The sequence below is a fragment of the Ammodytes marinus genome, assembly GCF_949987685.1.
Source record: "Ammodytes marinus genome assembly, chromosome: 17".
Lineage (NCBI taxonomy): Eukaryota > Metazoa > Chordata > Actinopteri > Uranoscopiformes > Ammodytidae > Ammodytes > Ammodytes marinus.
This window is the reverse complement of record NC_137221.1, coordinates 5,263,720-5,276,997: the sequence shown is the minus strand read 5'-3', so window position 1 is coordinate 5,276,997 and position 13,278 is coordinate 5,263,720. Positions and strand designations below refer to the sequence as shown.

Genomic DNA, 13,278 nt, shown 5'->3' with positions numbered 1-13,278 from the left:
TACCCACACACACACACACAAATACCCACCCACACTCACCCTCCTGAATCATTTAAACTGGATCAAATGTCCCCCTCTCCAGTTCCAGTCAAGTGATGCTGCCAGCGGGAGGCCCAAGTTCACATTTCTGTCTGTTCTTTCTGACCACTGGTATACAAGTGACACACACACACACACACACACACACACACACACACACACACACACACACACACACACACACACACACACACACACACACACACACACACACACACACACACACACACACACACACACACACACACACACACACACACACACACACACACACACACACACACACACACACACACACACACAGGATTATTGGGGTCAAGTTCACTGCAACAGCAGATGAAAATCACTACGTCTATCGCTAAATAAAGTTTATCATAGGAACTTCTTGTTTATTGATTGCACCAGTCGAAAACAATACCAGCAGCAGTGCCTGAGTTGGATGCCTGACCAATGATAGATTTTGGACAGGCTGCTGTCACATGTTGAGGTTTATAATAGGCCAAGAATGACCCAAGAGACCAATGTCTAGCTTTGCTGAAATCAATGAGCTCCTGTTACCCTCCTGTAATAGCTTCTCTCATAGCAAACACCATCTCCAATGCCTTCTCTACTTATCAAAGTTAAACAATTGTGCTTGCAGAATTTTTTTTGTGAAATGTGATTGGAATGGACAAATGGCATTTGAATGGAGGGCGATCAACCTGAGAAATGGACTGTGTTGGTGTTTTCGTATTTAAGTCAACCCATTCTGAAATAACAGCGGCTTGTGTGAGAAAGACAGATGTAACACAGGCCCTACAGTCTCCCCGGGAACTTTACCAATGTCAAATTGAGATTTATTTAAACTAGGTATTAATGCCAGACGCCTGAATAGAACTGTGTGTCAATAAAACACTGTACTACATACCTGGGTCTTACAGCATCTGTTTCAACCAGCTTGATATACGAGTAGGACTTGTTCCATACAAAATAAAGTCAGTTTGATCAAAAGTATTGCAAGCTTAACTGAAAAAGCTTTTCTGCTATTTATACCGTGTTATGTCCCAAAGTAAACCGCCTTCTACAGCAAAGAATGAATAATATTTGCGGGGGAAAAGACTTGACTAGACTGAGGAATTAAACTCATACTTTGCATATTTTGGCTCAGGATTATCCCAGAAATGGCTGATACTGTTCATAGCCATATGTTTTCACTTCTCTTCAATACAAAGCTTCTTCCATCATCACAAGGGCAAAGCGTTGCCATAGCGAAGATGCTACAAACTGTCATTGAAACCATTTCCTAAAAAGGGCTCCTCTTTCTAGAGTTGGTTAGACAGGTTTGTGGTCCAGATATTTGGAGGAATAATGAACTGTTGATGACTAGAACCTACTCATGTTGTCTCTTCTTCAGCTGTCACTCACACACACACACAAGCACGCACACACACACACACACACACACACACAAAACCCCAAGGAGTTCAGTTTCATTATAATAATCAATAATTCAAAACTGCCTCCTTTTCATCAGCGCCAGCCTCACAGATGTGACCCGAGTCTATTGGCTGTTCGCACCCCCATCCTCTCCCACACACACACACACACACACACACACACACACACACACACACACACACACACACACACACACACACACACACACACACACACACACACACACACACACACACACACACACACACACACACACACACACACACACACACACACACACTCCCCACCCCCTCCCTACCACAGTCAATTTCAGTAGAGGCATTCATTTTTAAAGCGCCCTGTCACTGGGATTACAAAACAGCAATGCTGGTGGTAACGCCACTCACTGCTGCAGGGACTAACAATAAGAGAAACCCACACAGAGACCTACAGCAGCACAACAAGCTTTTTGGTTTTTACAGCGATGCAAATGTTAATGTACGCATTCTTCGTTAGATATATTGCCGAATGTGCATACTTATCCAAACATTTATGGAAAAAATATAATACAAGAAATAATTGTTTTAGTGTAAGTAAGCAACTGGCGTAGTTTCATTTTGATATGTTCAAACCGTGACCCTGCAGTGCCCCATCACAGACACGCTCAACCTCTAGCTTTCATATTTACAGGACAAACAGCAAACACAAGGCGGAACATGATGAGGCCATGTGGGGAAAATTCCCTGACATTGGCGAGCAGGAGGGGACTTCATAAAAACTGCTTCCTCTGGTGTGTCTCTCTCACACACACACACACACACACACACACACACACACACACACACACACACACACACACACACACACACACACACACACACACACACACACACACACACACACACACACACACACACACACACACACACACACACACACACACACAATTACAAGGGAGTCGGAAACAACAGTGAGCCCCTGGCAACTCAGTGCAATAATGTAGCCTATGAGAACTAGCCATGCACTGCTCTGTTTATCCAAGATATCAACAATGTAACCATCCAGATTATGAGACTGGGCAGACTGGGCAGACTGGGCTGGCTGTCTACCCAACCAGCACCTTACACGTTCAGAAAAGGTTCCCATGTTTGAGGTCTTTTCAATCCTTGACATAAGAAAAATAGCCTTCCAGCATTCCTACAATATTCCCACAAGGACATATGAATGCGTCTCAAAAAGTTCAGTCACTTCATCTACTAGTAAATTATCTGTGTGTTGATATTTCAAACTCCACTGATGTGTACGTGCACCCTTCTGTCTCCCCCCCTGGTCCCGTTACCTTTATATCTCTCCAGCACATCTTCGTAGGCCTTGGCGAATTCCTTCTCCTGGGAATGGTTTGTCGGCAGCAGACCCGGTATGAACCCGGCCATGGTGGCTCTGGGTCGGCCTGCAGACTACCGCAGTGACCCGCTCCTGACAGCCCCCAGATCTGGCTCCTTCTTCGTATGTTTCCCGGCGTCCAATTCAACAGCAGCACCTTGTGTCAAACTGGTGGGTTTGATGCATTGACGCACACACACAAAAAAAGCCCAGTAGCTGACTTCCAAGCGGGGTTAGATAATCCTTTAGGGATACTTGAAAACAATGGCATCAAAAGCCTTGAGTGACCGCGTATTTATGAAAAGATAAGACGCTAAAAATGAGAATATAGCTACTTGAATGAAGGTTACATAAACTAACTATCCATTCTCGCAGTGTTTCTCTGTGTGTGTGCTGGAACACACAGTCGCATAGCTCGGTGCTGTGTTTCTCTCCGACCAGTCCCTCCTTGAATATCGGCTTCCAACCGGCGACTGGTGCTTTTTGCGCCTCCCGTTTATGTGTGTGTGTGAATGTGTGTGCGCGAGAGAGAGGGAGGGAGGGAGTATATCCTATCCCACACACCCCAGATGAGTGTCTCTAGAGGAGGGCAGTGTGTCAGTTTCCGTCCCCAAATCGACGGTGCTCCCGACGAAATCGTATCCGGACTTGGGGCTTCCTTTCCGGGGCAGCTGTGTGGCTGTCGTCGGCGTCCTGTGGATCTGAGGCGAGCCGCCGTAGCTCCCAATAAGCATGCTTCTTCCCAGCCGTAATGGCCGCTTCTGTCCGAGGCTTATTGCAGTCTCCGTGTGAATATATGTCTCTCTCTCTCTTGCTCAGGTTTCTCGGCTCGTCCAGCAGTGGCTGTCTTCCATCTCTCTCTACCGGCCACGCCAGGAACCTCCGCCACAGGAATTTCAAGAGCCGGTGGTGGGGAAGAGCGAAGAGCTAGCTTCCATGGCTACCGGTGGAAAGTGGAACTAGAGCGCCCCCGGATGGTGGGCAGCGCTCAGTGACAACTCGGTAACCTGACAGTGTCAGTGACCAACCCCCTCAAAAGCAAAGCCAATAGGCCTGTCTTACTTTTTGAAACATTAAATTAACTCCATACACCGCTGTTATCAATTTGTTATTTAGCCTGCTAACTACTAGCATAGGGCTACTTACATGTTCCCGTTAGCTTACGTGGCTAAGAAAACGACGGACTCCAGCTCTAACCGTCAAAAATGGATATTCATCATTCCTGTTATGTTTTTTCTTCTATTATTCCGTTGATTTAGTCTTGTTTGCCTCTTCAATTTTTTGGGGGATTTTTAATAATGGAAAAAAATCCATGTAGGCTACATCGATTTTAAGGAAACGAGAAAAAAACAGGCTAGAGAAAGTTGATAAATGATACAATATGGCGGATCTAACGGTTACATTGGCATTTCTTGATGACGGAGGAAATGGCAGTTGGCTGTAACTACTACTGAACTACATAATCATTATGTTATTTCCATGGTCAGAGACTTCCATAAAAGTGGTTGGCATTTATTTGGCATTGTTTGGGTCCACTTGTTTCCCCAAAGGAAGGCATCACTTCAAAGCAGTAGGCTGGCTACAAATGTATTCTGAGTGGTCACTTGTATCCAATGATAAAGCAATATGGAAGGTCACTCCATTACACAAGACCCAACAACAGTTTTGGAATTAATTTTGCAATGTAAAATGCCAATTGCACATCACGAAACAGTATCCTAAGCTAATAACGGTGTCCTAGCCTACAAAATAAGCAACATGTGTTCAGAAAACTCTCTTTCTGTAAACTGCAAATAAAAAAAAAACACAATAATATATTTCATAAAGCCTAACATTGCTTACAAAACTGGTCTTTGCTGCTCATCAATGTGTGTTTAGAAGGTGGTTGTGGATGAGCTGGTTTAATGGAGCACACTGCCAGCTGAAGGCTAACTGTGTATAGAGGACTGTGGAAAAATAATTCAAGTTTATATGTGAAAGGTTTGTTAACTTTACAGGCCCATCAAGCCGCAGACTGATCCAAAATGAGGGCCACCAGAAGAAATGCTATCACAGAGACAAATTATTTTGCCAAAACCATATCAGGGAACACATATCAAGTAGGAAATATGTTTTTATATTCTTAAAAGAAAAAATTGCCTCCTCCATTTGATCAAGGCTTATGAATAAACGTAGGCTACTGGCACAATTCAAGTGAGCCTCTGTGTTTGACCCCGGCGATCTATTTGACGTAAGGTGAATCTGTCCCGTCCTGAAACACAGCCATCAGTGGATAAGCTCAGCATGCGCTCATCCTCAGTTTAAAGCCCATGAAGCAGCTTCATTGAAATGGTCTAGAGAGATTATGCCATTTAATCTCATAAAGACACACATAAAGATGTGAGGCCCACATAGCCTCTAGTAGTAGAAATACTGAATATTTATATTGATGTACTATAGAGTAAAAAGAGCAGGACACGAGGTAAAGCATGGAGAGGATTTTTGTCAGGTTGGTATAAATATAGAATCTTTTTTGATTTATTTCATGTTTAATGTGGGCTTGACACCATTCTGGAATAGTATACATCAAGGCATTACTGTTGATTATGTATCTGTTTGGAATATATTGTATTTATTTAAATAAAAAATAAAAAAAGTAAGGAATCAATATAGAATTCGAACTACAATTTAAAAAAAGTATGAACACATGTGCAATGTATAATACAACTGTTCTGCCACAAGCTACACTGTACAAAAAGCTGTTAATTAATGTGTGTAGAAAAGGAGAACATAAAGGCAGTCACAACAAGGCAGGACGTTCTCAAGGTAACAGATAAAGGAACGTACGATAAGTCGAAGGGAGGGGGGAAAAACTTTCACAGAAGAATCGGGGCTTGTTCATTACAAAAAGAAGCATCAGGTTTTTTGGGAAATTTAGTTTCACTCTATAACCGTTATACTGTTTATGTGTGTAAGAGGCTTCCAGTCATTTTGCAGGTGCTCTCGTGTGCGTTAATTAAGCATCTGAAGCTAAAATGAGTGGGAAGAACTCCATGCAGATATTATTTTTCCAGTTTTTATTCATTTTTTAATTTTCTTCTTTGTTTCCTCTGCATGACTCATGGCTCTCATTACAGGACTCGCATGGTATACCACATTATCAACACTTCAGTAGAAATATGTGTTATCCATCTGCAACCTTCTCTTTCTCACACACACACAAAGGCACACACACACGTCATACACTCACACACACACACACAAAGGCACGTACACACACGTCATAGGCTACAAAACAACAGGGGGGTTGTTGTGACCCTGGTCTCAAGGTCCGGTCAACATTTCATTTCCAGTAAACTGCAGGCCATGAAACAGCTGGAGAGAAACACATTTTACTCTATAAAAAAACATACATTGTAAGTCAATGACGCTGTTTTCTTAACGACTTTTACCAATTTATTGACAAAATAAGCAGGTGGTGGTTCTGACGTATATAGGACAAGGGTCCCTCTAGAAAAAAACTCAACCTGTCAGTGTGTGAAAACTTTATATCCCCGCCTAGTGGTGGGAAAAGGAAATCACAGTGAGCTATATCACTGTTTTAATCTCCTAATAATGTGTTATTAATGGTTTATGAAAAAAATAATAATAACAATAATAAAAGTAGCAAAATGTGTGTGTGTGTGTGTGTGTGTGTGTGTGTGTGTGTGTGTGTGTGTGTGTGTGTGTGTGTGTGTGTGTGTGTGTGTGTGAGTGTGTGTGTCTGTGTGTGTGTGTGTGTGTGTGTGTGTGTGTGTGTGTGTGTGTGTGTGTGTATTATTGTGTAGCTGGATGCAGACATTGAGTCATCTCTTCCTCTTGTCCCTGTCGGCCTCAATATGTCACTCCCAATGTTTTTCTTTTTCTGCAGTGTGTGTGTGTGTCCTGTTTGTGTCTACACGAGCATGTGTATTTGTATTTGTGAGTGTGTGTGTGTGTGTGTGTGTGTGTGTGTGTGTGTGTGTGTTTGTGTGCAACAGTGAATGTGCTCTGTGAGCCAAAAGGACATAAAGTCCTCAACACATCAGCGATGACCAACGCCTCAGCAGCACAGCCCCAACTTCAGCTCCATAAGCAAGAAAAAAAACTATTTCAATGCAGTCTCCTGAAAACATTTATCATCCACAGTTCTAACATTTTGACCCATTGCTGTTAAAGACTTACTTCACCTGTGGGAATATGAAGGTGTATTGAACTCTGAGATCCTATGTAGTATAAATGTGCAAGTATTTTTGATTTTTGGTCTCTCTGTCTAACCCTACATTTTACTAATGTGACATCACTTCAGTAAAAATGTAGGGTAAGGAATAACAGGACAGCTGGGCCAAGGGAAGACTGAGGGAAGAAAAACCTAATTCATTATATTATAATAGTGATTTCATAATGATAGAACGCTGGTTCCGTATGGGTGAAGTATTCCTTTAATGTTCCGGATGTCGCTGCAAGCCAAAAACTTGAATGAAATCTCCAACGCCTGCATTTTTGTTTGGATCACAGCCCAATACAGCAACTCAGGGCCTTTAATACCCAGGAATGAGCAGGAGATCGGATGAAATTGTTGTTCGGTAAAAGCGTGTGACTTAGATTAGTGTGGCAATTTAAGATATAATAAGATTCTCAATAAAGTCTGACCTTTGTCTCCAACTCTCAGGAATACCTGCAAACTCAATTGTACTTTAAAATGCCAATGTAAACTTTTAAAACAGCCTCAGAGTGAGTGAGGAGTGCAGAAAATCAATGTGGCATCCGCAGTCCAATAACTCAACATGTAAACAAAGTCAGTTACTGTGAGTTATTTAAAGCTCTGAGGGAATACAGCATGTTCAGTATCTGAATTACATCGGTCTGAAACACGGGAATCTAATTTGGATAAACAGCAGGTCGGTGTTTTTGATTTGATCCACTCACTTTATCTACTGCCACCTAACTCGTGGTTTTTTCGAAACAAGATTTTTTTTTTATGTGATTTTCATATGAGACGTTTTGAACAAATAAAAATTTTAAAGAAATAAAAAATGACTTTAGAAAGTATTGCAATGTTGTTTGAAGAAGAAAAAAATAGTCCCTTTATATCTGTGTTTAAACTTCAAATCTAAAAGGGGATTTGCACATATTACATTTATTGTTTTGACTCTTTTTTTAACCATTACTCAAGGTCTCTTCCTCTTTTTGCCTTTCAGTCAGTGAAAAGAAAAACATTAGTTAAACTTTCCTTTTCAACTCTTTAGTTTAGTCTGTGTCTGTTCTGTCTGTCTCCCTCTCTGGTTTGATATATAGCCCTCTTTTTGTTAATTGTTCCCTTTCATTTTCTGTTTTTCGACCTCTCTCGACCTAATCTTTAGTCATCATTTGTCTCTCTTTTCTTTCTCTGTCCTCTTTGAACCTTGCCCTCTCTCCGTCTCTCCGTCTCGCCCTCCACCCCGCTCTCTCTTTCTCCCACTCCTTTCCTCTCTTCATTACCTTTAACACTGACTCGATCATTCACTGCTCTCTTCTCTTTCACAAACTTGTCTTTTCTCATGGTTCAAATTAAAATTCTGTCTGACACACACACACACACACACACACACACACACACACACACACACACACACACACACACACAACACTCTCTCTCTCTCTTTCTCTATTTATTTTCCCACTCTCCTTTTGTATCCAGTGTCAGCCGGCGCCATTGCTCCACTATCGGCTTCTATAACCAGGGAAACAGAGGAGACCACGTCACCATGGCAACAGGGGAATAGCCTGAATGGGCTTCCGTTCAGACGCCTGTATAGAAAGAAACATGGAGCGAGCAGCAAGCAGGCAGCACGGTGGACCACTAAGTTACATGCAGGCACAGACGTCTGGGGTCCTCATGTTCACATGAATAGATTACCACTGCTGCAGTCTCTCTCTCACACACACACACACACACACACACAAATATGATGCCACACACACACTATGTCACGTGTCATCTTGAGTTTTTTTTTCTTGTTCCGTCTTGCTTTGAGAAGGATTATTAAAATATATTTAAATATCTCCATTTTTCTGCAAAGATCCCAATATTTCACAGTTCTAGAGATCCTTTTATGCTAAGATTAAATCAATTGAAGTAAATATACAGAAACACACTAGTTTAACCCACTTTACAGATGCGTAATTAATAATAATAATAATTAATAATTCAGCATCATAGGTTACAGATCAACTGTATGGAGAGGAATTCATCTCAAAACCAACAACGATTGGAAAATGCATCTATGAACACTATCAAATCGGCTACAGTATTGACACTCACTGCTCTCCATACGTCTAGATCTCACTATTGCTTTAACTTGTAAATCAAGAGTTAAATCCCCAAACTCTCAGTCACATAAACAGAGAATCCAGCAGCTGTTGGGAGGTTTCATTGACATTCATACTCAGCAGGCGCAGCAGGCTGAAAAACAGAGTCCAGGCTCTCTTTATTCAAAACTTACAGAGATCCTTGTGTTTGCATTCTCTCCTTCCAAAACTACTGTCTCAACTTTCTTGGGCCTTTGAAAAAAGGCATCTCAAATTCCTCTTAATTTTCGTATTTTCCCAATAAAATAAATGTTCCAGGAAGTAAAGAATACCTGTCACTACTTGGGTTCCCAGTCCCTGTATTCCGTCCTTCTCTCCTTCTCCTATAATCAATAAACAATGGAACAACTTTCTACTGTTACACACTCTGTACATTGTAACTGTATAATATGCTTATTATTGGTACAAGCCGCCCTAATAATGTATTCACTTTCCACATTCCAACCTCTGCCCCCGGACGGAGATTGAGGTCAATGTAAACACACATAGTCCACATTATGTAAAATGTAATATCATCACAAAAGGCCTCACGCCCGACTGAGCAGCGGACAGGCCTGGGAAATGCTGGATGCTACCACACACACAGCGCAGTCGGAAGCCCCCTGAGAGCTGATAGAGTGAATTTTGGCAGCAGAACTATTCCACACAGTGAGAGACTCCTGCGTTTAGTACAAAACCTTCATTTTTACACTCCATTGTTTCAAAACACAGTATACTAAAGTCCCTTCTATTTCTGAACATTTATGGAGAGCACATTAATACCAGCTGAGCTCAAACAAATCACTGTTTTTGAAAGAATAGGTTTCAATTTGGGGAATTATGATTTTCTTGCCGCGAGTTAGTTGGAGAAGACTTTCAGGAAGTCGCATAAATCCATATAAAAGCACAACTTGCTCTTCTTCTGAACAGATTAAACAAAGACAATATGGTGATAGGCTGATTTTTACTTCAACATTTGGACGGTACAATGTGTATTATATATATATAATATATAATATATTATATATATATATATATCATATATATATCATAGCCTATATAATATATTATATATATATTATATGTATTATACAGTATAATGTGTTCACATGGTGCACACTACTATATAAGTCAAACACATTCATTTGTTTACTTGAAGACTACACAAGTCACAGCAAACAGGTGGTGTCAATAGTGGCCAAACTGGCCATGACAAACATATCTTCACATCTACCTCTTTCTTTCTTCCTTCTAGGGCTTCAACACAAAAACCTTTAGGTAATAAGACACACACACACACACACACACACACACACACACACACACACACACACACACACACACACACACACACACACACACACACACGGTTTGTCACAGCGCCAGAGTCAACTCAGCCGCTACCTGCTGCCGATTGAACCCGAATGATTCCCACACAAACAGGTCAGACTCACTGACTCAGCTCAGAGGTGTTGCCAGGAAACCTCCCTGTCTAACTGTCTCTTCTAATAATTATGAATAGCAATAGAAAGATAATAATATTTCACTTCATGCCTTCAGAACTGTCCTTTATGATGCGTTTAGCTCCCAAAAAACTAGCTCCAAACCACCTAACAGCTTTGAGTTTCCACTACATAGCCACATGTTCATCCAACAGACACAAGAAGAGAGTGGAAAGATCCAGACTCATTAGACACATATCATATGAGATCATTTGTATTGACATAGTCACGTCTGCCTGAAGCCATGACACAAGGGGGATGGACTCACAGATAGAAGCAAGTCTAGAAATCTAAAAGATTTAATGACAAGACATTTCCCTAAGTATTTTCTGGTCTTAAAAACGTTTCTTCTTTGATCTTGTCTGCTTAGACAGCCCAATGTGGGGGCAGTAAAGAAAGAGTTTAGTTTAGTTTGAATCATCTGCAGTGAACTAAATGACCACAGGACATGTAAGGGACGCCAGCCGGCTTCAAGCAGAGACAGCATGATGAACTGACTTCCTCAGGTCTGCTTGTGATTAGTCTTTCAGATGGAAACAGTAAAGATCAACCACATCTGACGTCACATGTTGCTGTTGCTGTTTTATCACTGGTTCATATAACTTGTGGAAAGGATTCATAATATATATATACACTATATACATACTGTCTATTGATATATTTATTAGCTTGCAAAAGGTTCATTTTAGCAAATTAAGAAAATTCAGAAAAGTCATTTTACAACATTTGGCAAAATACTAAATTATCAGAAATAATATTCAGTAGCAGCTACTCCACACATCAACCTAAAGATTTAGGGAAAGAATAGACCCAGCTGAGCGCCATCCTGAATTGGTAGTAAACGCAGAAAGATTGTAAAGCCAGATATCCCACACACACACACACACACACACACACACACACACACACACACACACACACACAACCACACTGCTCTTGTGATCGGAAAACAGAAGCATAGGGACTCTGAAACATTAACGCTGTAGGTCTGGAAGCGTCTTCCAACTGGAAATGTTTCCACATATATCATAAACTGTCTTCACCTACCCTTCCTACACACACACACACACACACACACACACACACACACACACACACACACACACACACACACACACACACACACACATCTCTCTCTCACCACCATCCATGCGCTGACATTAACCCAATCACCCTGGCCTGACCTACATGCTGCTTCCATGTCTATAAAGTAGGCAAAGCTTTTACTGTCTTGTCGTCACCTCCATATACTCCACAGCACCCCTACCCCCTTCACTTCCCATGCTACTGGCTACTATTTAAAATGTTACTGCTATATTGTAGCAGCGCTGCCAGTTTATAACAGTTAATTCCTTATGAAGCAGTGTGGCACATAACTGCAATCTGTCCCGATTCAACAATACATGTTTAGGGGATTATTGTCCTGTATTTCCATGTTTAATAAATATATATAATCGGCTTTAGGAGAGCTGCTGGTTTGCTATGAGGTTGGTGATGCAGTGTGCAGGTGTCTGAATTGATTCTACTGTTTAAACATCGACAGTGAGCTGCTCTGTAAGAGGCGAAGCTTTATACTGAAGTGGGACATCCATCCACTTTGATACATTTATGTGATAAAAGCCACAAGCAGTCAATAATACGTACAATTACGACATGGTGTAAGTGGGAAAATGCCTCAGACGATAAGAGGTGCAGCACTAAACCCACTTTCACATCATTTATATCTCAATTATCAAGCTGAAAGTCTTCCCTCCCTCCTCTAGAAGAGACTAGAAGAGAGAGATCTATTTTCCTGCTTCAGTGTCTCATTACGTTAGCAGGGGAACCCGGGTTCCTCCAGAGAACTGAGTAACCTACATTCTGCTCCCTCTTCTGTTACCAGGACGAGAGGAGGAATGAGACGGAGAGGAGCGTGTGTGTGTGTCTGTGTGTGTGTGTGTGTGTGTGTGTGTGTGTGTGTGTGTGTGTGTGTGTGTGTGTGTGTGTGTGTGTGTGTGAGAGAGAGAGAGGAGGAGGAGTCAGGGAGGTTTTTCGTCATGACCATCACACACCATTTTCTAATCATGAATATTAGACATTTGTGGTGAGCAGCAAGTCAATTGTAAATCAATGGTAGTGGGCGAAAGATCTTTCTTTGATCTTGTAAAGGTCCATCAGCACTTTTTCACAGGCGAACTGTAACAGACGGGGCGTTTTTTCTCTGCTCTTGATGTGTCAGTGATGAATCTCCCTTCACTCTGACGTTTGAGCAGGAATTGAAATTCACTGATGCCCGAGATGCTCACGCTATTCCAAACATCCTGATCACATTCAAACCTTTCCAATCATCCTCCACTGGAAGCTTCCCACTACAACTACAGTCCTGTATAATGAGCCACTGAGCAGCTCCACTCAACAGATACAGCAACAGTGCCTTGCTCAAAGGTACACGTAAAAAAAAACACTTCTAGGGCGCTCCGGTGGCGTAGTGGGTAGAGCGCATACCACATAGGCTCAGTCCTTGTCGCAGTGGTCAAAGGTTCAAGTCCGACCCGGGGACCTTTACTGCAGGTCACCCCCCCTGTTTCTCTGTCTGTCTCTCCATTTCAAATCTCTACTATCCAATAAAGCT

General features: G+C 41.7%; 1 protein-coding gene across 4 annotated transcripts in view; it reads right to left on the bottom strand.

The window, feature by feature from the left end:
* Positions 1 to 13,278, bottom strand: part of macf1a (microtubule actin crosslinking factor 1a) — a gene marked incomplete at its 5' end in the record, with an annotated part of 251,006 nt that overhangs the window by 237,427 nt on the left and 301 nt on the right. Inside the window, one exon of one of the 4 annotated variants that reach the window (XM_080045303.1) lies at positions 2,795 to 3,584. The exons of the other annotated variants lie outside the window; for them this stretch is intronic. Within the exon in view, the coding sequence (XP_079901429.1) occupies positions 2,795 to 2,888 (94 nt within the window). Of the gene's footprint in view, positions 1 to 2,794; positions 3,585 to 13,278 lie in introns of those variants that run through there. 4 annotated transcript variants of the gene reach the window in all.